Source organism: Bufo gargarizans, chromosome 6, assembly GCF_014858855.1.
Source record: "Bufo gargarizans isolate SCDJY-AF-19 chromosome 6, ASM1485885v1, whole genome shotgun sequence".
Classification (NCBI taxonomy): domain Eukaryota; kingdom Metazoa; phylum Chordata; class Amphibia; order Anura; family Bufonidae; genus Bufo; species Bufo gargarizans.
In genome coordinates this window covers 313,637,023-313,662,962 of record NC_058085.1, presented here as the reverse complement: position 1 = coordinate 313,662,962, position 25,940 = coordinate 313,637,023, and the positions used below count along the sequence as shown (strand labels likewise).

General features: G+C 49.2%; 1 protein-coding gene across 2 annotated transcripts in view; it reads right to left on the bottom strand.

Annotated features, from left to right (window-relative positions):
* Nucleotides 1-25,940, bottom strand: part of NOC3L (NOC3 like DNA replication regulator) — an 81,426-nt gene that overhangs the window by 5,401 nt on the left and 50,085 nt on the right. For both annotated transcript variants that reach the window (XM_044297341.1, XM_044297342.1), the window contains exons 15-18: nucleotides 12,938-13,001; nucleotides 11,153-11,224; nucleotides 6,366-6,547; nucleotides 1,484-1,612 (exon numbers count right to left, since the gene is read on the bottom strand). In XM_044297341.1, the coding sequence (XP_044153276.1) occupies nucleotides 1,484-1,612; nucleotides 6,366-6,547; nucleotides 11,153-11,224; nucleotides 12,938-13,001 (447 nt within the window). The remainder of the gene's footprint in view (nucleotides 1-1,483; nucleotides 1,613-6,365; nucleotides 6,548-11,152; nucleotides 11,225-12,937; nucleotides 13,002-25,940) is intronic.

The window sequence follows — 25,940 nt, the reverse complement described above, 5'->3', positions numbered from 1 at the left end:
GCGCCAATGCTCCCCTTGCCTTCCACTCCATAGCGCAGGGCAAGGTCTGTTGGTTGAGAGCCCGGTGACATCAATGGCACAAATGGGCGGTGTATAGCGCTGCTCTGGTTGTAAAGGCGGGTAATAGTGGTATCCACCGCTAAACAGCCTAGGGCAGAATTACAGAACGCCCATTTCTGCCGATGACGTCATCGGGCTCAATGCTAACGGAAAGTCTCCGCCTGGCATAATGAGGAGAAGCCTGGTACGTCACAAACAGACCTTGCAGTGCAAGACAAGGGGAGCATTGGAGCAAGGAAATGCTGTGAGGCTCCAGTCATACATAGTAAATGAGTAAAGAGGAGGTTATATCTGGGTTCCTTTAAAGGGGTTGGGTCATCTCCAGCATATCACTAGGATATGAGACCAATGTCAGATCAAGTCCTAGAGATACACCGCCAATGCTCTGAGATGACACAACCCCTTTAATAGAAGTTTATCGATACGTTATATGCACCTCAAAAAGGTGCCACTGAGCAATACAATTTATACCACAAAAAACCAGCACTACTTTGGGGACATGACACGTGACCCTTGCCTAGTCCAGAAGTGGACAAACAGGGAACCAGAGTGCAGTGGCCCAAAGGAGCAGGTAAGTAGGCATCCCTCCACAGACGTAAAGAATAACTGCTGTAGAGAGCTCAAATTAAAGTTACTACAGCGATTCACACATGTAAACCGTTCTTCATCGATACTGGATACATAGGTGCAGATGCATACGCCATCTGGACTGTCCCCGAATCTGGACATCTCATTCTCACAACGCAAAGTCTCTTATCTGCAAATTGTATCCGAATATATCTGCAGTTCTCCATAAAACTGGAGGACAAGAGATAAAATGACTTCTCAGTGATGATTTTGGATGTCGTCGCACTGATTCCTTGCAAGGTCACAGCTTTCACACAACACTGCCAGCTCCACAGATCATTCCCACCCGACAGCACACAAATCTTAATAAATCAGGTCTTCACAAGGCTTCGGTATGGCAGCCCGCCCGCTCATGATAAGCTGTCAACATTGCATTACAGATACAGAGGGAAATTTATGAATACCAGCGCATACGATGCCGGTCCGAACTGGTGTTCCCTTTATATCAAATTACTAAAGCCTTTATAAACCCTGAAGCCTGGCACACGTTTTCTAGATGGCCATTTTCTGTCTGTATGCTCAATATTATAGGGCCAGCCCCTAATGCAGGCAGCCTCAAACTGCAGCCCCCTTCAACTGTTGCAAAACTACAACTCCCAGCATGCCCGAACAGCCTACAGGTATCAGCCTACAGCAGGGCATTGTGGGAGTTGTAGTTTTACAACAGCTGGGGGGCCGCAGTTTGAGGATGTCTGCCCTAATGCTATCTCTGGGACGAACGGCTATGAAGCCTCCACTTACTACAGTCCAAGAGATTTCCCGTACAGACATTGAGTGGCGTTTACTGGTAAGTTACCTGTAACATGTGCAGCTCCCATAGGGCGGAATTCTGGGCGTTACAATACTCCGGCTCATCAAGCTCCGGCAGATAGAGGCCGCTGCCTTGAGATTCATTGTCAAGCAGAATGTCAGTCTTTGGGAATGTCTGGAATAACACAGAAGCCATGTGAAAATCAGCAGATGGTGACCGCAGGGGACAGAAATTATGCAGGACGTCTACACGCTAGATCCTACAACAGATTCTCCACCTTTGGTCACAGACGTCGCCCTCCCTGGCCTACAGGCTGGTTCAGTTATGGGGGTACTGATTCAGGCTGCTTCTGGTCACTGTAGTGGGCGCACAGTGCCACATATTTTTGCCCCCTTTTTGCCATCTCCAAAACTTATGTGCCCGCCCCCTTTATAGGGTTTACCCGGGATATTATGGCAGTAGCATCAGTTACCTACAGCCGTAGTACAGCAATAGTAACCACAACACGGTGGAATACGATGGCAGTGCTATTTTACAGGTGCTTGAGGGGTATTTGGCAAGGACACTGGGGGTACACAGGGGAAGTTATAGTTATTTAATATGCAGGGGATGTAAATATTGTGCCTCTCCCGTTTCCTCTAGTTTTATACTCACAAGGATAAATTGCTAAACTACATCATCTAATGCCAAAAGGGGTGTATACAGAAATCATAGGACCTCCATAGCAAAATTTAGAATATAGCTCGTTATTTAAAGGGGTTGTCCGGGTTCAGAGCTGAACCCGAACATACCCACATTTTCACCCAGGCAGCCCCCCTAATATGAGCATCGGAGCATTTCATGCCCTACGCAATCCAGCAGAGGGCGAGGGAGAGCATCAGAGCATTAAATGCTCCGATACTCATATCACTGGGCCTGCCTGGGTGAAAATGTGTGTATCCCTTTAATGTTAGTAGGGCATAGTTTGACGCAGTGTTGTTTACTGTAACTTTTCCAAGGCTTTCTTCATAGGCAATTGGCCTCATGCACACGACCGTTTTTGTGGTCCGCATCCAAGCCGCATTTTTTGCGGCTCGGGTGCGGACCCATTCACTTCAACGGGGCCGCAAAAGATGCAGACAGCACTCCGTGTGCTGTCCACATTCGTTGCACCGTTCCGTGGCCCCGCAAAAAAAAAAAAAATAACATGTCCTATTCTTGTCCATTTTGCGGACAAGAATAGGCATTTCTACAATGGGCCGGCCGTTCCGTTCCAAATTGCGGAAGGCACGCAGGCGGCTTCTGTTTTTTGCGGACCGCAAAAAACAGCACGGTTGTGTGCATGAGGCCCTTCTTTGGGCCACACCTAGACCATGCAAAAAAATGCAAAGGTAACAAAAATCCCCTCAAACTGTTTGTATTGCCATTTGTTTGTCTCTATTCACTTTAAGCTAACACCTACCAAGTTATTTATTTAAAGAAAATGGAAAAAAATCAAAAAAATCTGCAAAAAGATGTCTGTTGTTCTAATTTTGTATTGCAGTGATTTATCTCCTCCAGTGAGCGCCATCTCACTGATAAAACTGTGGCTGCAGCCACCACTAGGGGGAGCTCAGTACATAGGAATTTGTACAGCTCCAGAAGAACTCAGCAGGAGCTGTAAAAATCTCTTTGCACTGGTAGCTGCGGAAAACTATGGAAAGCTCAGTGCTGGGTGCCCCTTCCTTGTTAGCAGTTGCATTGGCGGCCTCCATGCAAAATGTACAAATAAAAGTTATACAGCCGGTAATGGACTATAGGTAGGGGAGAAACTATCGCCCTTAGGTCCGGGCTTCCCATGCCAGTACACAGACAGTACTAATGATTACTGTGTGCAGGCCTGGACTGAATGTGTCCTATGGGGTAGATTCCCAGTGGGCAGCACTGCTGGAACACAGATGCTCTCTCCAGTCTCCCTCTGGCTGGTGGTATGATCAATCATCTGGTAAGTCTGCTGTTCTGAGAAGGCCAGAGGCTAATGGGAGCAGCCCTCCAGTGACGAGAGATGTCCACTACAGTGCAGTATAGTTCTGACACCAACTTTTGGCCACGGAGTTACAAGAAACCGCTTATCCGTGGGAGTTCCAGACCCCTGCTAATCAGCTAGTGGAGGCCTTATCCTGACACTACTGTGTGGGGGCATTAAACAGCATCTGTCAGCAGTTTTGTACCTATGACACTGGCTGACCTGTTACATGGGCACTTGGTAGCTGAAGGCATTGGTGTTGGTCCCATGGTTGTATGTGCCCGCATTGCTGAGGAAAATGGAGTTTTAATATATGCAAATGAGTCTCTAGGAGCATTACACCTAGAGGCTCCGCTCTCTCTGTAACTACACTTTGATTGAAAGGGCCAGGTGTGATGAAATTTTCACTGCCTGGCCCTGTAAATCAATGTGCAGAGGGCGCGGCAGTTGCAGAGAGAGCTGAGCCTCTAGGTGTAACGGCAACGCCCCCGTTGCTCTTAGTGGCTCATTTACATATATTAAAACATCCTATTTCTCAGTAATGCGGGCACATATGAACATGGGACCAACACAGATGTCTTCAGCTGCCAAGTGCACATGTAACAGGTCAGCCAGTGTCATAGGTACAGATCTGCTGACAGATGGGCTTTAAAGGGAAGCATTACTGTGAGGGAGGACTAAGGGGTCATCCTACTGTAAAGAGCATAACTACAGTGTGGGGCACTAACCGGGCATCATTACTGAGTGGGTGCGTGGGTTCTATGGCAAGTGTGGGCGGTCTTGACCACTCAAGGGGGGGGGGGGGGTTGCTTAGTGGAAAGGACCCTGTTAAAAAATGTGCTATGGGCTCCAGCCTTATCTAGCTACCCCTGATTACAGGTTGTCAGCCTTCCACATCTGCTAGACGTAGCTTCCATTTTTTCCTCAGTAGTCTGAGACATGAAAGCTGGGCTGTGATTGGTTGCTATGGGCAACAAGGCCAGTTTTGGTGGTCGTTTCCTCGCGTTTCGGTCACTGTTTTCCCAGCAGAAGGTCGATCGGATGATGACGATAGATCAGGTTATGCAGTTCGTTTTCATGCCATGTCTTATGGGATATTGTGTGCTGTATTTTCATCCCTTTGTGTGAATTAAAATGGAAGCAAGGAAGCAGCAAGAAAGCAGGAGGACTGCTTACGACAACGCAGAAGGGACGTCGAGCGGTCACATCCCCGGAGATTAGAGGGAAAATATCTGAATTTGCATTTGCGGCACATATTCATCTGCATAATGCATTAGGGAAGACGACCTGTTTTGCACCCCCCCCAACTGGTGGGAATATTTGGAGTCCCTGTTATGGCTCCAGAGAGAAGGCGCACATTAAAGCAAATGGAGCATTTGTCATCCCCTATTTAGCATCTTCCCTAGAGACAAACTGTTTAGTTTTATTATTACTACTACTAAAGGAGCTCATTTCCAGCGCAGCCGCACGTCGTGCTCTACTTGTGGCCCTCTCTCTAACTGTAAAATCAGCACTTCTTAGACTATTGGTACTCAGATTTCCAGATAAGAGAGTACCTAATAAACCTAATTTATTCCTTTAAAGTCTGAATGAAAAATCAGTTGAGCAGAAATGCGAGTAAAAACTAAATCTACTGGGGCACATTTAGTTTTACAGATCCGCACGTCAGTGCCCGACGTATTTTCCTAAACTGCGTACCGTAGGTGATAGGTTGTAGGTTACTGAGCATCAGGTTCTGTGCTGCTCACTGCCACTTTCCAGAAAAAAAAATGACTTAAAGGGGATGTCCGGCTTTTATTAAAGGGGTTTTCTGTTACTTTAATACTGATCGGTGGAGATCCGACACCGCGGAGCCCAATCAGCTGTCTGAGCAGGCACCGGCTTTCACAGCAGAGCCGCGGCCTTCACTCTGCTCACCAAGCACAGCGCCGTACATTGTATAGCGGCTGTGTCTGGCATCGCAGCTCGGCCGCATTCACTTCAATGGGGCTGAACTGTGCGCCTAGGCCACGTGACTGATGAACATGACATCACATGGCCTTGGAAAAGCTGCGAGAAGGCTGCGGAGCTACTGTGAGTGCTGGTGCCTTCTCAAACAGCTGAACGGCAGGGGTCCCAGGTGTCAGACCCCCACTGCTCAGATATTAATGACCCAAGAATAGGTCATCAATTAAAAAAAATCTAAAAAACAAACTTTAAGTAATGGCCTATTCTCGGGATAGGAAATCACTAGCTGATCAGCTATTCAGGTGTAGCTCCGATGCCAGAATTCGGCACTAGAATATACAGCACTGTCAACTGTATAATAAAGCGTTTCTCCCACTGAAACTGGCATAATTGCACTGATAAACCTCTGTTCCCTCCCTCCGATTTCAACTGTTCCTGCAAGAAGAGCGGTTCTCCCACTAAATAACCACCTTCAAGGGCTAGCCCACCCAGAACAGAATAAGGCTGGTTTCATACGAGCGAGTGTCACTCTCCGGACTCGCAGCACAACACGGGACCTGACCTTCCAGCACTGCTGGGGTCACATAACATTATATCGATTTATGATGCTATGTAACCCTTAGAGGTCTGGAATGTATTGGATAACACTGACCTAACGCATCAATACCTCAATATAACGCTACGTGACCCCGGCAGTGCGGGAAGTTCAGGACGGGCGCTGTGCTGCGAGTCCGGAACGTGACACTCGCTCGTGTGAAACCAGCCTAAGAGGCTCAGTGGAATGGGCATAACAGGCAGGAACCTTGTAATGTTTGGGCTCATCAGTTAAACTTTTCCTCCCAAAACATGCAGCTCTCACTTATACAAAAGGAGCAGACCATGACTGGCCGTCACAGAGGCAGCATAACGGACTATTCAATATGCTCAAACCCAATGTCCAATTCATTCTGCCCCTACAGAAGCCCCCACAGAAGCGTATAGCTCAGATTCACTTACTTGCAGGAGTCCCCTGTTGGTGGACATGATGCCGATGCACGAGTTGGGTAGGACATGTAGCGCCAAAATAGAAAGTCTCTTTATGAAAGCCAGAGCCCTCTGTGGGGAGACTTGCTTCCTACGCTTGGTGAGCATCAGCTCCAGACACTGAAGAGCGATCACGGTATCGTCATTTGCAGACCCTGGAAGCAGAGAGGTCGGTCATTTATACAGGAACATGTACAGAATGCTGAAAATGTGCAACTAGTATTCCAGATTCTTCCTTCTGATAAGTATCCTCCAATACACTAACATTTTATTAAGTCTAAAACCTTGTTTCCACCACAGATCAGAAGACTAAGCATTACTTTCTCAAATACAAAACCTAAACGGGATGTGCCAAGATTTGACCGTGCTCCATATACAAACAAGGGAAGTTGCAGCGCAAGAAAAGGTGCCTAATGTTGCTAATGACAGCCTGACTCCACATATCCAGCACTAGGGAAGGCACTGACCCACCAAAGCTTGGTGGGCTCCAAGGAGAAACCCAATGTATAGTTGCCCTGGAAAGTGGGTACCATCCACCTTAAAGGGCATCTGTAGATTTAAACCTATAAAACTGGCTGACCTGTTGCATGTGTGCTTGGCCCTGAAGACATCTGTGTTGGTCCCATGTTCATATGTGCCCACAATGCTGAGAAATATTAAATTTTAATAAATTAGTCTTTAGGTGCAAAGGGGGTGCTGGTGTTACACCGAGAGGCTCTGCTCTCTCTCTGCAACTGCCTCACCCTCTGCACTTTGACAGGGCCAGGAGTGATAGCGTTCTCACTGCCTGGTCCCATCAATCAAGGTGCAAAGGATGCGGCAGTTGCAGAGAGAGCGGAGCCTCTAGGAGTAACGACAACGTCCCCATTGCTCCTAATGGCTCACTGGCATACATTAAAGCATCATCTTTCTCAGCACTGCGGACACATATGAACATGAGACCAACACAGAAGTCTTCAGCTGCCAAGTGCACATGTAACAGGTCCGCCAGTGTTATAGTCACAAATCTGCTGACAGATGCCCTTTAAGGGGAGCATTACTGTGCGGGGGGAACTAAAGGGACATTCTACTGTAAAGTGGGCACTAAGCGAGCACAACTACAGTGTGGGGCACTAACTGGGCATAATTACTGAGTGGGTTTCATAGATAATTCATAGATCATTTATAATAGAGAAAGCGGCGCTGGCCTTTAATACAGCACAGTGCCCTTCCCTGGCACAGCATCAAATCATGCAAGGATCATCCACTTGGATACAGCAGATTATGCAGCAAATCCGCAACCAATTTAGTCTCAAAATCTGCATGCAAAGCATTAAATCTGTGGAGGAAATCTACAGAAATACTTAATATCTGCACCGCATGTCAATTTTCATGCAGGTTCCTTTTAGCAGCAAGCAGATGAGATTATTAAATCTACTTTGGTGCTATTGTAATATGCTGGGGATTTTAAGCTGCAAATATCTCACATATGAACAGACTCAACAGTTCCTCTCAAGCTGGGAGATGCTAGATGCAGAATTTAATTTGGTTTGTTCTTTCTAGAATCCGCCTGTGGATAAACCTCACCTATAGTGCACTCCAATTACAATCCTTAATATACAAAGCCTTCTGTTGTGGATAACTAGAGGCGAAACCGGAAAACGGATGGGGTGCTCTCACCAGTCCAAGACAACCTACACAGTCACCTGGGAGCCGTCACAGGCTCGTTCCTAAAGGGGAACCGTATCCGTTTTGCGGTCCACAAGTTGTGGATCCACAAAACATGGATACCGGCCGTGTGCATTCAGCATTTTCCTCTTCCGCAGGTGCCGCACTATGTAACAAATGACTATTCCTGCCTGCAAAAAGGGCCAAGAATAGGCATTGGTTACATAGAGATGATCCCCCAAATAAATGGGACCACATCCGATCCACAAAAAACGCAGACCGAAAATACAGCCATGTGAATGGACCCTTATATCTTCATTGTGGAGCTCATTAGCAGCCGCAGGATGACGGACGAGATGACTTCCCAGAATATTCTGCCGGTTATTTTCAGCAGCAGCGTTATGCAAGCAATTCTCTAACATAGTCAGAAGGCAGCAGCAGCCGATACCAAATATAAAAAATCTACACATTAGACTGCAATGACTATATAATATTTTTGTGTTCACCTCGATGGAAAAAATTCTGTAATAGGTTTGTCATAATTCATGACATCAATGTTATTAATGGAAAAAAAAACAACAACCTTGTAACTTGGGAAAAGCAAAAATCTGTGTTCCAGACAGAAAGGATCAGACAGAGAATAAAAGAAACATTCTGCAGAGAAGTCTCAGACAAGCCCCATAACGTTACTTCTTCAGCATCTCCCTCATGAATGTAAACTGAGTACATTGTGTCCTGGAAGAACAAGACGAGCAGAGTAGTAGTGCTGGAGAAGTATACCACTTTTACAGGCCATGCCAAAGAAGGACTGAGACGCTCAGGAGAACGCTACTCGTCTTGTGTCCTCCCTGATATCACACAGCACTCTGGACGGGATTCACAGCATTAGATGTACAGCCCGCAGGGTATGGAGAGGATATAGCCTTGACCTGCGCGATCTTACTAAAGGGAAAGGTCATGAGAAATGGCTTGGCTGTATTCCTTTGGCGTCCGAGGGATCTTGAGTTGAAGTAACCAGGCTCAACAAATGGGAAATCCCAGATAAAAATTCCAAGAAACCACAGAGGAGGAGACAGGGCAGACTTCTAGGACTGAGCTCTAGAAAGCAGCCCATCCTGTTTGGGGCACAGGGGTGGACTAGCAAACTAAAAAAAGCTCAGGGAATAAACCTGCAAAAGGGCTTAGCAAATAACGTCAGAAGTCCTGAGAATTTTTTAGAACCGAGTCATCAATTATGAGACATTCACAGAACACAAATGGAAAGAAAAAGCATCTCATCTAACTGGGATATACAGAGTTAAAACCCATGAGATAAGTGCGGCACAGACTTGAAAAATGTGGTGTAACCTGGGCTCTACGATACATCAACTAATGTTATAAAACACGGGGGGAGACTGCAAAAAACTAGCGTGTATATACGTGAACTGATAACACAGGACAGTCCACAAACAGCTAATTAGAGACCCAAAAGTAACACCGTTTCACAACTCATCATCTTCCACTAATGGGTTGCTTGCTAACTACCTGCAGCCACCACTAGGGGGAGCTCAGTGCAAATAAAGTTTTACAGCTTACATTGCATTCAATGGAAGCTGTACATAATAATATGCACTAAGCTCCCCCTAGTGGTGGCAGTCAGCTTTAGTACATAGTGTTTGAATGCATTTAAGCCAGATGTCCAGTTAGTATATTATGGTGTTCAGACAGAGCGCCGTATTTAGAAAGCGTCCGTATCACTAGGTGGCACAAACTAAGTTTTGCCATCGGGCTCTATGATACCTGTGTACTCCCCTGTTAAAAGGTGATCAAACCACTAGAGGGCATTTCTCCTCTTCTGCATTGGGCCCAGCACTCTCACAGTATCTCAGCTAGTCAAAGACACAGATACATCAGAGTAGTGACCAATGACATCACAGGCCAGGAAAAAAATGGCACCTTGGATTTATGAGAGGGAAGGACAAGATATTACAGACTATAGTCTTAGTGGTCAGCAATACAAAATGGCCTCCTAACTCCTGGGGACAAACCCTGGCAAGCAATGCAATGGCACAAAACTAGGCATGCTTAACCTGCGTCCCTCCAGCTGTTGCAAAACTACAACTCCCAGCATTCTCAGACAGCCTACAGCTATCAACCTACAGCAGGGGATTGTGGGAGTTGTAGTTTTACAACAGCTGGAGGGCCGCAGGTTGAGCATCCCTGCACTAAACCATCCACTCCCCTAGAAGCAAGTGATATGTAGCATCTTTGTCCTGCAGATACACTGACACGATGTGGAGGATTTACAATTAGGCTGGGGTAAACAGACATACGTTACAGAAAAATCGTGCAGCAAAACAAATATGCGCGACTTGTCTGCAATTTGCTGTCACGCGTAAATCTGCTGACCCAGCGAGTCGCCTGTGCCACGCGACTTACATTAAAGTCATTGGAGCAAAAATCACATGCAACTTGTGAGACATACTCTATCAGGTTTGGGTCTTCTGCGACACCATTAACGATCATTAGATCCAATATTGTGCGTCACATTGTAGCCACAGCCTTAAAGTGCACCTTCTGACGCCCCTTCGAGGGTTCTGTTCTCTTATCTCTTTGGCATCACCGAACACCCTGTCAGCCCAGCTCCTGAATATGCCACATCCACTAGTTATACAGGCAAGATGAATGCAGGCACAGGGTGAGCCGAGATCTGTAACAGAGATGAATGGAACAGTGGTCCGCATGTGTAACCGCCGCTCCACTCATATGGGGAAACAAAGCCCCTTGTGATCGATAGGAGCCAGAGTGGTCGGACCCCCACCGATCAGACACTTACCCTTTAACCTGTGGAAAGGAGATGAGTGTTTGTCATGGGACAACCCTTTAACAGGGTGATCTTCTATACCTGTGATGGCACACCAGCTGTGGTAAAACTACAACTCCCAAGATGTACAATAGCTTGGCTGCTCTCAGAACTCCCTAGAAACGAATGGGGTCGTAGTTTCACAACAGCTGGAATGCCCGAGGTATCAGAGGGGACACTTTATCTTCTCAGTACAACGTGGACACAGCTGAAAATACGCTAAACTGGTCTGAAGAACAAGTAAGGATAGCAACATGAATACATGGATTACCTGCACTTAAGCCAAACAATGTTTTGTAGAGGTGAGTGTAGAAATTTAAAGGATCAATATTGAGGACATCTCCTGTTTAAGAAAAAATAAAAATAAAATTATAATATGCATATTAACTATCTATGTATTATTGCGTCATGTTATCACATCAGAGTAGTTGGCTTTAGTAAAGGTAGAGATCACCCGAGACCCCCACCAATCAGCTGCAGTCATGTGACATCACCGTACATCGGTCACGTGGCCTAGTTGCAACTCCGCCTCATTGAAGTGAATGGGACAGAGCTGCAATACTGAGCACAGCTGCTGTACTATGTATGGCGCAGTGCTTGGAAATCGGCCGGCTAAAGACTACAACATGCTAGGAATTGTAGTCCGACAACAGCATGAGAGCCATAAGCTGCAGACCACTGCTTTGCTACATCTTTAGATATTATTTCAAGCGAGGCCTCCGTTTCCCAGATTCCAAAATATTGGATCAAGGATTTTCATAGAAAACCACCTCCATATCCCCAATAACTGACTTATTCGAAATCCTTTGTTCAGTAGTCGGCTCCCAACAGCTGTGATTTCTCCAATCTTCTAGATCTGAACATTTGGGAAACAATACATTTTAAAAGGAGTTCACCAGAACTCAAATATTTATGACCAGTCCTTAGGATAGGTCTTCACTATCAGATCGACAAGGGTTCAATGACCATCCAATCAGCTGTTCGCCGGAGCTTTGTGGTCAGAACCAGGCACCGGAACTACAACACGCCGTTCACTGTGTGGTGACCGATCCCGGTTACTGCATTCACTTACAGGCAATCTGTCACCCATTTTGACCATATAATAAAGTACCTTCATTCCTGCATGGGTCTTCTAGCTTTTATTTCCGATATGCTAATTAAGCCTCAAGGTGCCCAGAGGGGTGTTATTACTCTGCTCTAGTGCCCAGTAACACCCCCCTGCAGTGCCCAGCCCGCCTTTCTTCCAAGCCCAGCACTCCTCCTAAGATATAAATGTACTCCTACATCATTGCCGAATGGCGCCGCCCCCTCCACTACGTCATTTAATTTATTCACTGCACCGTCCTTGCTTCCTCCTCTCTTGGCCTCCAAAATGCAGCGCAGGCGCAGTATCGCTGAGTGCCTGCGCCTGTACGATACTACTGCTCCTGAGGGCAACAGCGCTCTGATTAAGTCACTGAGCTCAGCGCATGCCCAGTGACATTATTGAGGCTGTTGGCCTCTGGAGCCGGAGTATCGTACAGGTGCAGGTACTCAGCGATACTGCGCCTTGAGACTTCATTTGCATATCAGAAAAATTACTTTTTCATCTGAATGAAAAGTTGAATAAAAGAAAGGGGACACATGCTGGAATGAAGGTACTTTATTGCACATTGCTATGTTAACGGTTTTATATGGTCAAAATAGGGGACAGATTCCCTTTAAATGAAAGCAGCACTGTAGTAACCAGGCGCAGCAGCTAGAGGGTGGTATACTTCAGGAGCTTGGTTCTCACAACACCGCCTCTGCACAATGCTGCTCCGCAGGGGGTGACAGAAGTCTTGAACCCCCACCCCGCTCGTTCATCGGGTAACTGGATCTTTCTTGCGGTCACCTAAATCGTTGTTTGCCGGCAGCAGATCATGCTAATCACCATCTGCTGCCGGCAAACAATGATTCTGTATGGAGGAGATCGCTGTAGCGCTCACTGACAAGAATCGTCAAGAAGGAACGCTTTCTTCCCGATAATTTCTTGCTAAATCGGGTCATGTAATGGGGCCTTTAGAAATGAACTTACCTTGCCCAGAAAGTATATTGAATGCTGTCTGCACGCAGTGAAGACCCTCTCTGTAGGTGAGATCCTGAAGAAATAAAGCAAATTCCTTCAAACAAGATCCAAGACCCTGAGCATTCAGATTACTGTGCAGAGTGCAAGATGTAAGGCAGTGTTCACACTTCTATCACTTTAAATACCGAAAAAATAATCCTCTACATGCAAGTGAACTTCCCCTAACACGGCAGTATACTACCCCTAGATACTAGGAGGATCCCCAGATTTGAAGGGTACTTTCACACTTGCGTTTAACTTTTCCGGTATTAAGATCCGGCAGAAAAATGCTTCAGTTTTGTCCCGATTCGTTGTCAATGGGTACAAAACTGAACTGAACAGAACGCTCCAAAATGCTTTCTATTCCGTTTGGTTGTGTTCCCTTACCACAGCATGCTGCGGTTTTCTGTATGGCATGGGTTGCGGAGCAAAACGGATCCATGACACACAATGTCAGTCAATGTTGCCAGATCCGTTTTCTTGGACAACGGAAAACTGATCCGTTCCCCATGGACTTACAATGGTTTTAAAGCTGGATCCGTCATTGCTATTTTAGAGATTATACAACTGGATCCATTCATAACGGATGCAGCCGGTTGTATTATCAGAAACGGAAGCATTTTTGCTGAATCCTTCCTGATTGGGCAAAAACGCAAGTGTGAAAGTAGCGTTAGACAGGCGTCAATGTAGTGCACCCAGTCCTGGTTATAGTAAGAGCAGGATACGAGCATCTTCTAGAAAAGACTAGAAAAGACCCGCAGACATATAGTGCTCTGTCTGTACTCGTTCCCGTGGGGGACGAATCCTATCAGCAGTCTCCATCTAGCTAGGACCACGAATCAAACAAGTGTCCATAAACATAAAAAATGACTGCTCCCTATTAATATCCTGGTTAATAAATAACCTCAATTCGGCAATAAAACACAATACAGGGAAAGCCAATTACTAGAGAAATAGCAGTAAATCTAAACGGAGGAAATTAACTCTACACGGTGAATTATAAATGACCATGAAAGGCAGAATAGGCGCACAATCAGCCCGACTTTCATGGAAAGGACAAGGCTTCAGGCCACAAGCTAATGAAGGAGATGGGGGGGGGGGTGGGGGGGGGGTGGACTATACATTATGTTCCTGTAAAGCATTATGTATGCATTTTATTAAAATTGAATAAAAAAGACAGGTTCCCATCTGTGCTGGAAAATTAAATATCCTGGAACTGGGCAAATTATGATATAATGGGCTGTGTCTGGTACTGCAGTTCAGCCCCATCCAATAGAACGGGGGATGAGCTGCCGTACCAGACACAACCCATAGACAGACTTGTTACAGTTTCTAGAAAAACAAAACATTTAAAAACAGAGAATTTTAAATCCTTGCTAAACCCTATTTTGATGCATGTTTGCAGGAGTACCCAGAATATATGCACTGTGCCCCAGCAAAGTAAGGCTGCCCATGCACATGCAATAGCTGCCGGACAAACAATTCTCTCTCCTGTCTCCTTCCCATACACTTCCAGCTCGGACAAATGTGTCTATGTATTATATAGGGAGAGTGGAGAAAGCAGCTGTCAAGACATTGCTGGCTGCGGATTACCTCCCAGGAGAACAAACTGATTGGGCAAAAAATATTAAGAACGGCGTTTTAGAGGCCGGTCTTAATAAACCCCTGCGCTGGATCTGCAGAAGTTATACAGTGGCGCGGCCTCTACATAATTTTGGCGTATCAAGCAGCGGTCTAAATGTAAGCCAGCTTCCTTGCTGGTTTAAATTTAGAGAATTTTCTGCGCCGATCCGTCCCCTTCATCACCCGTGCTGCTCCCACTTTTTTGACCTGACTTGAGCCGGGAAATGTCACAGATTGTGCAGCAAATAACCTTTGCACTAGAAAACTAGATTTTTGTAGTTACCGTAAAATCTGATTCTCTTCCGTTCATTCGGGGACACAGGCTTGACTATGGGTATAGCTGCTGCCGCTAGGAGGCTGACACTAAGCACAAAGGTGTGAGCCCCTCCCTTCAGCTGTACCCTTCCTACAGGGACTAAGCTAATCAGTTAGTGCAAAAGCAGTAGGAGAAGCAAGAAGAAATAACAAGAGGAAAACTCAGAACCACGTAGGCCCGTAAAAGAAAAAACGGGTGGGAGCTGTGTCCCCCAAAGAACGGAAGAGAGAGATTTTACAGCAAGTACAAAAATCTAGTTTTTTCATCCGTATCATTGGGGGACACAGGCTTGACCGTGGGATGTTACAGAGCAGTCCCAAGGGTGGGTCATAAACAAAGAAACCCTCCGGCCAATCAGTGAACCGCCGTCTGCAAAATTCTACGCCCCAGAGAAGCGTCAGAAGAGGCAAAAGGTGTGCACTCCAAGCAGCCGCCTTGCATACTTGAAGGGCCGAAGCCCCATGGTGCACTGCCCAAGAGGCCCCTACTGCCCGAGCAGAATGAGCAGTAACCCGGAAGGATGGGGCCTGGTCGCAGTACGCTTCCACAATGGCCAAAAAAATCCATCGGGAAATTGAAGCTCTGGACGCAGCCAACCCTCGTCTCGGCCCCTCTGGAGTGACAAACAGTGAATCTGTCCGTCGGAAAGAGGACATCTGTGATAAATAGATGTGAACGGCTCAAACCAAATCCAGAGTGTGAAGCGACAGCTCGTGAGGATGAGACGGGGCAGGACAAAAAGGTAGAATGATCTCTTCATTGAGATGGAATGCCGACAACCTTTGGCAGGAGGGACTGAACAGGGTAAAAAAAAAGATAATGCACTAACAAAATAGATGCAAGCATTACATATATATGGACTAAGTCCTCACTCTGATGTAATAAAATCTGAGACTCTTAGCCAATATATTTTGATCAAAACACATCTGTGCCCACCTACCCCGCCAAGGTGGTCTCAGGTCAGGCAGGTCCTATGCTAAACCTACCTATGCCATTGGGCATCTATGTTCAGGAGCGCAGACTCTGCACATATGGTCTGCTGCTCCTAGTCACCTCCATGTGCGTCAAGCAACCAATGAGAGGAGGAGCAAGTACAGCCATATGTACCACCTAATCAAGGCGGTCTGTTTGATAGGAAGGGCAAAAGTACAGAGGAATGCTACTTCCAAGATAATAATAGGAGCGCATTCACACTTGAAGGTGCCACTCCCTCAAGCATATACTACATAATAAACAAAAATCTGTGTGAATGTGATCCTATTTTATCTTGGGAGTAGCATTCCTCTGCACTTTTGTCCTTCCTATCAAACACACCGTCTTGATTAGGTGGTACGTATAGGTGTGCTTGCTCCTCCTCTCATTGGTTGCTGGACACACATAAAGGTGACTAGGAGCAGCACACCATATGTGCGGCGTCTGCGCTCCTGAACATAGAAGCCCAATGGAATAGGTAGGTTTAGCGTAGGACCTGCCTGACCTGAGACCACCTTGGCGGGGGTAGGTGGGCACAGATGTTTTTTGATCAAAATATATTAGCCAAAAGCGTCAGATTTTATCATATCAGAGTTAGGGCTTAGTCCATATATAATGCTTGCATCTATTTTGTTAGTGCATGATTATCTTTTTTCCTGTGATTTTTTTCATAAATGCAGCCAGGGACATCCGTATATTTATTATATCGTGCAGGATGTTTTTATCTTCGTTTTTTCTCTTTTCTGTGTTTTTTGTTCATTATGAAGAACTATTTTGTCCTGATGGAAGATCAGGAAGGGCGACCAACAGGAAAGAGCAGCGAGTTCCGACACCCTACGTATGAAAGTGATTGCCACTAAAAAGGCTACCTTGTAGGACAGAAAGCGAAGGGACACCTGCAGCAAAGACTCAAACGATGAGGACTGGAGAGCGATGAGTACCAGATTAAGGTCCCAAGGATTTAACGGAGGGCGGTATGGGGGCGCAGCATGCGCAACACCCTGCCGAAAGGTCCGAAAAGCTAAAAGCTAAGCCAAGTTCCGCTGAAATAGGATGGAGAGAGCCGACACTTGCCTTTCGAGAGAGCTGAGAGCCAACCCAAAGTCCATGCCCTACTGCAGGAAAGACAAGAGTCGCAGCAACGAATGGGCGTTCACACCAACTAAAGTAGGACTGATGAACGATGATGGATTCGAGTAGATGTTTTCCTAGCACGAATCATGGTCTGGATAACAGCCTCCGAGAAATCCCGAGCCCTTAGTACGGCGGCTTCAACAGCCATGCCGTTAAATGTAGGGACCTTAACTTTGAGTGAAAGATCGGTCCCTGCGACAAGAGGTCCTCCCGAAGGGGAAGACGCCAGGGTTCGGCTGCGAGGAGGGCGACTAGGGATGCGTGCCACACTCGGCTGGATTGGCCACAAGAAAGACCTTCGGACCTAATTTTCTGGAGGAGACACGGAAAGAGGGGAAGAGGAGGGAACACGTAGGTAAACGTGAACTGACTACACAAAATCACGAGGACATCACATGCCAGGACCATGGGGTCCTTGGAATGCGTGACAAAGTTCCCGACCTTGGGGTTGAAGCGAGAGGCCATAAGATCCACATTCGGGCGACCCCATCGCTTGCAGATGGCTAGAAAAACCTGCGGGTGAAGAGCCTATCCACTGGGAACGAGCAGCTCCCGGCTGAGGAAGTCGGCGATCCAGTTGTCGACGCTAGGGATGTGAACTGCCGACAGGATATCGTTCAAGTATGGAATCGCCACTATACCCCTGGCATGGAGCCACGGCCGCCGCCAGAATCTTTGTAAAGACTCTGGGAGCTGTGGCCACGCCGAATAGGAGGGCCACAAACTGGTAGTGAAAAGGACCCACTGCGAGCCTGAATTCCAGTTTGCAAACCTCTGAAATGACCTCTCTCACCCAGGCATCCGAGACGTGAGCCAACCAGACATGACGAAACAGATGAAGACAGCCACACACCCAATCTGAAGGCGCTGAAAGCCGCATGTCAAGCAGAGTAGGTCTTGGGGGTATAGGGCTTGGAGGGGATGCCAGGAAGGGCGAGGTTTGAAGGAAGGCTTGCGCTTCTAATCCGGGTAGACTTGTTGGTTAGCTGCTTGGGGCTGGAAAAACTCCAAAAGGGGTAAAAAGGAGGCCTACGTTTTTTTGACTTGTTGAAACGCACCCTGTTCTGCGGTAAATGAGTGCTCTTACTGCCTGTAGCATCAGAAATGATTTCATCCAGGCATTTGCGAAAAAGTCTGCTGCCGGTGAAGGCAAGAGCCGTCAAGGCCCGCTTTGAGGCATTATCTGCCACCCAGCTGGAGAGCCATAGGGTACGGTGAATAACCACCAGAATGGCTGACTAGCGGGGATTCACAAACGAACGAACTGGCATGGGAGATTCGAACAGCAATATCGGAAAGCTCCTCCAAGTAGTCGCCCGAGGAGAGACCCTGACGTATTTCGTTTGCCCACTCACCCATAGCTTTGCTCACCCATGTAGAGGCAAATACTGGGCGCAGTGCTGTGCCCACCGCTTCAAAGGATGAATTTGCAAAAGATTCCAATTTTTTTATCCCAGTGGTCAGAAAAGGAAGCTCCATCCACCATAGGCAAAGTGGTATGATTAGCCAAGCGGGATACTGGAAGGTCAACGATAGGTGAGGACAACCACTTTTTTGTCAAATCCTCCGGGAAGGGATAAAGTACATCTAGGTGTTTTGGTAAAGCAAAACGTCTGTAAGGAAAAATCCACTCCTTAGAAAGAAAGGGAATCAAAATCCTGGTGGTTAGGGAAACATTTGGGCGACGCTTAAAAAAAAAACCTGCATCAAAAACTTTTTAAAAACGGCATGAAAAAGCATGTTTTTTGACACTAAGAAAGCCCCCACATTAATGTGGATTCTGCACTTATTTTTTAAGGGTGTTTTCCAAAATCAGTGGCCTGAAATGACCCTAACAATAATTAATATGATGCTGTAGAAATAATAAAAATAAGCCCCACAGAGGAAGATAGAAAAGCAAAAAGTAACCAACAGTCTCTCCAACTGGTGAATGCGGAGATCTGCCATTATCTAGGGGGATGACCTAAAGGGAGATACCTCTATTTTCACCCCGGCAGCACCCCTGACTTGAGCATCGGAGCAGTTCATCAAATGCCAAAGGCATTTTTTTGGAGATCCGGTGATGTACCGGGGCTCTCCATGGGGCTGCCAGGAACCCCAGTGACGTCACCAGCACTGATGGGCGGGATCTAGCAGTGCCCTAGCCAGTAAAACGGCTAGGGCAGCGCTAAAGCCCGCCCATCAGAGCTGGTGACGTCACCGAACACACTGCCGGGCAGAAGTTTCCGCCCGGCCAAGTGTTATTGAAAACAAAAGAGCCCGTGCCCTGTGCGATTTAGCGCAGGGCAAGGGAGCGCATGGGAGCATGAGATGCCTTAATGCTAGCCTCAGGGGTCTGCCTGGGTGAAAATAAGGGTATGTCAAGGTTCAGCTCTGAACCCGGACAATCCCTTCACCCCAAGTTCACACCTGAGCGTTTTACAGCGCGTTCCTACGCGCTGCAAAACGCTCAACAAGGAGAAACCAATGCTTCCCTATGGGAATGGTTCTCACCTGGGCGTTTTACAGCGCGTACGATCGCGCTGTAAAACGCCTGACGCTCAAACAAGTTCTTGAGCTTTTTGGGGGCGTTTTGTCGCGCGTTCCCGTACATAGATATTCGGGAACGCGCGACAATGTGTGTTCGCCTGTCTCTGTATGCGCGATTGTAAACGCCGGTACAATCGCGCATACAGAGCGCTCCTTTCGGAACGCTCAGGTGTGAACCCAGGGTTAACGTGGGTCCTGGATGTCTTTAGTGAAACAAAAAAACGAGATTTTTGTATAACTTACCAGTAAAATCTCTTTCTCGCTCTTTCCTTGGGGGACACAGAAGACCTTGGGGTATAGCTCATCTCCATAGGAGGCGTGACACTAAGTGAAAACTGTTAAGCCCCTCCTCCACAGCTATACCCTCAGCCTGGAGAGAGAGGCTGCCAGTTGCGTGTCCAAGTAGTGAAAAAAAGGCAAAGTCCAAAAGTGGAACCAACAAGCCAACTACCCAACGGGTAAAACAACTCGGAAACCGTGTAGAGAAAAAACAAAGAATGGGTGGGTGCTGTGTCCCCCAAGGAAAGAGCGAGAAAGAGATTTTACTGGTAAGTTATACAAAAATCTCGTTTTCTCGCCCAGTTTCCTTGGGGGACACAGAAGACCTTGGGACGTTCAAAAGCAGTCCAAAAGGGGGAGGGACCACAGCACCAAGGCGAATCACCCGAAGGCATCAAGAAACCGCCGCCCGCAGACCAGGCGGCCCAAGGCAGCATCTGCCGAAGCCAGAGTATGCACCCTGTAGAACGCTGTAAGGCAGACCAGTGACCGCCGCGCACAGACGCATGGCCGAAACCAAATGCCACCGGCCCAGGAGGCACCGACCGCTCCGGTGAAACGAACGGTGACACCAAAAGCAGAACCCTGCCCTTGGTGCGGTAACCACAGCAACAACCACTGTGAGAAAGCGGAGGAAAGCCACCCCGGAGGCCACCAACCCGTTGCGCGGACCTCCTGGAAAACCAAGAGACCGAACGTCGACAAGAGTCGGAGATCTCCAAGTAAAAACCGCAAGGCCCAAACAACTCCCAAATCGGTGAAGTGTCCGTTCCCGGGGGTGGGAAGGGGAGGACGAAAGCCCCGTTAAAATGAAAGACAAACACCACCTTCAGAAGGAAGGAAGAGACGGGATGGAGAACAGCCCTGTCCCGAGGAAAGAGAAGGCTCGGAACAAGAAGGGCCGCCACCCAGGCACCCGCCAGAGACACGACGGCTACGGAAACATAACCGTACAGGACAGAAGGAGTAGAGAGAACTCCTGTAACGGCTCCAAGGGAAAGATTGGAGCGCCAAGAGCCCAGTATGCAATGCCCAGGGCGGTACCCAGGGGCAGTACGAGGGAACCCCAAAGCCGCTCCACGGAAAAGGGCCCTGACAGGCCCAGAGGGCCGGGGAACGCCGAAAGGGGAAGGACAGCGCTGACACTTGACACTTCAAGCAACAGAGTCCCAGTCCCAGATCCAGGTCGGACTGGAGAAAGACAGAACCATGGAGAGAGAAAGGCAGAGTGGGGGAACGCCCAGCTTCCCACAGAACCCCCGGTAAAACCCCTAAGTCCTACAACAGATCCTGGACAAAACACGGCCAGGAGCGAACACTAGCGAGCCCGCTAGAGTCGCCTGGGCAAGCGGGTGAAACCCAATGTGAACAGGCGCAGACCAGTAACACCGGCAGAACGGTCGGCAAAACTGGTCCCGTCGGCCCCCGAGCAACGTAGTCCTGTAACCACCCGGAGTGGGGGAGCAGAAGGACAGACGGAAGGAACCGAAGGGTCCGCCCAGCAACCGCCAGGACAAGACAGGCTAAAGTCCATGCTGATGTAGCCACCACAGGAAGACGTCCTACAGTCCCGGTGTGGGAGATCTAATGACAATCTCGACTGAATGGGGGTCCTCCCAAGTTACAGCCAGAGTGAACAAGGGAGACAGCACGAGGCCAAGAGGAACATCAGAACCATCCACATGAACAACCAAGCTCTCCCCAGAGGGGAGGGCAGCGAAGGAACAGCCACTGAAGCGCGGCCGGGCAAAAGCCACATCGGAGGGAGCCGAGCCAAACCGAGTGGGAGCCAAGCAGAGCCGGCGAAAAAAGGCAGTCGAGACAGAGGCCGGCATAACACCCTACAACTGAAAGGAGGAGTGGGCAACAGGGAAGCCATAGGACAGCTCAAAGGCAGAACCCCGCTCACCGAGACGCCCGGTTCACTGCCACGCAGAAGGCGAGTACCCTGAAGAACCCAAGGTGGAGGTCCTACGGACCTGGGTAAGTGAGCACCCAAGAGCAGCTGGGTGACCATCCCGAGAAAAGCGGCCCGAACCCGGTAGCGGACCAGCCTAAAGCGCAGAGGGGGCGCCAAAAGAAAAAACTCATACTGCACGACACCCGAAGAGGAGGAAAAAACAGTAGCAGGCGAGGGAACAGCAGTCCCGCCAGAGCTAACGCAGAAATCGAGTGGCACTGCAAACGGCACTCTCGACCCAGTGACCACTTGCGCCGGGAAGCGAGTGCACGGGAGAACGAAAGGGTACGTATCAAAGAACCACGAACACTCCCCAGGTGGAAAGGCCAACGGACATGGTGGATGCCGAAACAACGGGACCACAATATACAGGCCAAACCAGAAAAACGAGCACCACCCAGCTCGGCGAAGTAGAGAGCAAGTAGAGCCCATCTACTCATATCTAAAGAATACACCTTTGAATACAGCGGCATACTTGTAATGCTTGTATGACAGCACCCAAGGGTTATACAGGTGGACAGAATGATCTCTTTAGAGAAGAGTGCAAGGCCCGTGACAGCACCACATCCCAAGAGAAAAAAGGGTATGTCGCAGGAGGAAGTGAGGCATACGTACGAACAGCCCCGCAAGCAGTGAGAAGGCCAACCCACCTATGGGAGGAGAAGGCATACACGGCCCAAACAACGGACAGAGCGCACCAGAAAATTCCGCTCACTGCAAAAAAATAGTCACCCAGTGAAGGGGATCAGCCACAGAGCCCAACAGTATCAACGGAAGTGCAAAATGCAACCTGAAAGGGAGTGATGCACAAGACATCAGTATGGCATGCGATGGGAACGCAGGCAGGCCCCCCAGAAAAGGGGGAAATGCACCTGGCAACACTGCAGCTGGTAAGAATGCAAAGGCCCGTCCCAAAGGGGGGTTGCCCAAGGCCAGTAACAACTTCAGAGAAGTAGAACATACCATAGTTCGCCCAGAAGGTGACTAATCACATGGCCGCACAGTACCCAGCGGGAACGCAGGAGGTCCGCCCAGAGAAAGGGGGACATGCACGGGGTTATCTTACCATAAAGCGAGTGCGCAATAACCCACCTAACACCGAATACTGTGAGAGTGCAACTACTCCACAACGAAGGAGAACAAGCAAGAATCCCGCACAGCATTTCAAGGACAGCCATGGGTCACGTGAGGGTGCAAATTCTTGCCCATGGATGAGGTGGGCCGTGTATGGCCCGCAACATATCCGGCGAAAGAGCAGTATTCCACCCAGAAAGGGGCGGGTAATGCACACGGCCGTCATCGCATCCAGCAAAAATGCAAGCACCCCGCCAAGGATGCGGGACATGCACATGGCCAGCAACGCACTGGCGAGAAAACAACCACAGTCAGTGGCGTTGTGCATATGCCGCCTGAGGAAAGGATACATGCTCATTGCTGGCAGCGATTCCAGTGAGTGCAGCACACCACCCAAGGAAGGTGTCGTGCACATGGCCGGCAGCGAATCCAGTGATAGTGCAGCAAACCACCTATGGAAGGAGTTCATGCACATGGCCGGCAGCAGATCCAGAGAGAGTGCAGCATTCCGCCTATGGACGGAGGTCATGCGTATGGCCGGCAGCGAATCCAGAAAGTGCAGCATTCCGCCTATGGAAGGAGGCAATGCACATGGCCGGCTCATGCATATGGCCGGCAGCGAATCCAGCGAGAGTGCAGCGTTCTGCCCATGGACGGAGGTCATGCATATGGCCGGCAGCGAATCCAGAGAGAGGGAGCGCAGCAGCCCTCCTTTGGACGGAGGTCATGCGTATGACCAGCAGCGAAGCCAGAGAGAGTGCAACATTCCACCTATGGAAGGAGGTCATGCATAAGGCCGTAGCGAACCCAGCGAGAGTACAGCATTCCGCCTATGGAAGGAGGTCATGCATATGGCCGTAGCGAACCCAGCGAGAGTGCAGCGTTCCGCCTACGGAAGGAGGTCATGCATATGGCCGTAGCGAATCCAGCGAGAGTGCAGCGTCCCGTCTATGGAAGGGGGTCACGCATATGGCCGTAGCAAACCCAGCGAGAGTGCAGCGTTCCGCCTATGGAAGGGGGTCGTGCACATGGTCAGCATCGTATGCGGTAAAAGGGCAGTATTCCGCCTACAGAAGGGGGTCATGCACAAGGCCAGCCCGCAGCCAGAGAGAGTGCAGTATGCCGCCTATAATGGGGGGTCATGCACATGGCCAGTACCGTGACTGGAGAAGGCGACTAATTCTGCCTATAGAAAAGGGCGGCCTGCACCTGGCCAGCGCCGTATCCCAGGAGAGGGCAAGGGTCCGCCTAGAAGGGGAACATGTATACCTGGCCAGTGCCACGGAGCGCAACATGCCGCCTATGGAATAGGGGCAGGCATACGGCCAGCGCTCTAAGGTCAGGCTGCAGCATCCTGCGCAGCCAACAAAAAAATACAGATACCTCATATATATATATATATACACACATACTGTTAATTCTTTTTTTTTTTTTTTTTTTTTTTTTTTTTATTTATTATTCTAAAACACAGCCTCTTTGAGGCAGGAAGGGGCCACCATATAAGGGCACAGCCTCTTTGAGAGGCTAGCCATCCTAGGGTCTCCTCCAGATGGGAGCCGTCGGCATCCAAGAGGTTAACAGGGATCCGACCTGAGAGCGGTGCAGCGATGCCCTGGGGGCGGGGGGACCTCCGGCGGGAAGAATTCGCGCCTGGAGAGTGCCCGCCCCCTCCAATCGAGGCCGGAAATTTGCGGCCTACTAGGCCGCGAAGCCGGGGCCTAAATTTTCGCGGCCGCGAAGCCGGGGCCTAAATTTTCGCGGCCGCGAAGCCGGGGCCTAAATTTTCGCGGTGCCCGGAGGTACCGGCAAGGACCTGGAGGGAGCGGAGCGGCGCGTGCATAATACCGGCCGCGGGAGCCCACCCCGCGGGCCGGAACAGTCAGGGGGCCCGGGAAGGAGCTGGAAAGAATCTTTCTGCGGCGCCCGGCCGACCGGAAAGACAGCCTCTGAGAGCAGCAGTGGTCGCCAGGGTCTGCTGGGACACCGCACCAGTCATGCCGGCCGCGGGTGCCCACCCCGCGGACCGGAAACAAGGGCCCTACGCTGCAGCCGTCAGGAGAGGGCCTCTGGCCCTGAGCAGCGCACCGGTAAGGCGATAGGGTGGGGGGGGGGGAACCCTGTGACCGGGTGCCCGTATAGAGGCAGCTCCCTGGGCGGCATGATAGGGACGCCAGCATAACCCCTCAGTGGGCACCTATTGTGGAGGGGAGGAGAGGGAGCTAATAAAACAAGCTAGGATGGGGCCAGCCTAGGACCAGCAGGGACCAATATGGGGGTCAGTCACGCAGGAGACCTGGGTGGGGGGAGGGGGTCGTAGGGCTGGAGAAGCCACTCTCTCACCACAGCCGTCTTCACCCTCGGTCCGTTCCAGCAGGGTCGCCCCTTCAGCTACTGGCACCGTAGTGGCAGGACGCTGGAAGAGGGGCTTGGCGTGCGGGCGACCCTTGCGCTGGCGGGATGCAGGGGAGCTGGGCTGCCCTGGTCCACCTTGCCTTCTGTGGGGGAGGCAGCAGTGCGGATGACCGGCACTGGCGCAGCTCAACCCCGGGAGAAACAGAGAGGTCTAGTGCGACTCTGTTGTCCCGTAATGTCTGGAACAAAAAGAAAAGAAAAAGTAAAAATCTAAATTAAAAACAAGGAGAAAACAGCCCTGCAGTAGCAGGGAGTGTCTTGCCTCCTTGGACACTAAGCAAAAACTGGGAGCCTCTCTCTCCAGGCTGAGGGTATAGCTGTGGAGGAGGGGCTTAACAGTTTTCACTTAGTGTCACGCCTCCTATGGAGATGAGCTATACCCCAAGGTCTTCTGTGTCCCCCAAGGAAACTGGGCGAGAAATATGGCGTGTTATGGGTGATAGATTGGGACGATGATCCAAGGATTTATTCTGATCGTTATACTGGAGTCAGAAGGAATGTAAAGAAGAAGTTGAACTTTAAAGCGTTTTGTCCAAAACGATAAAATTGATTCTCAGGAAACAAACTGCTGATTGGTGGGGGTGCCAAGAGTCAGACTCCCACCGACCTACTGTTAATGTCCTATCCTAACTCCCTATTCGCTCCTTAAACCTTGCTATGCAGGTTAGTAAGAC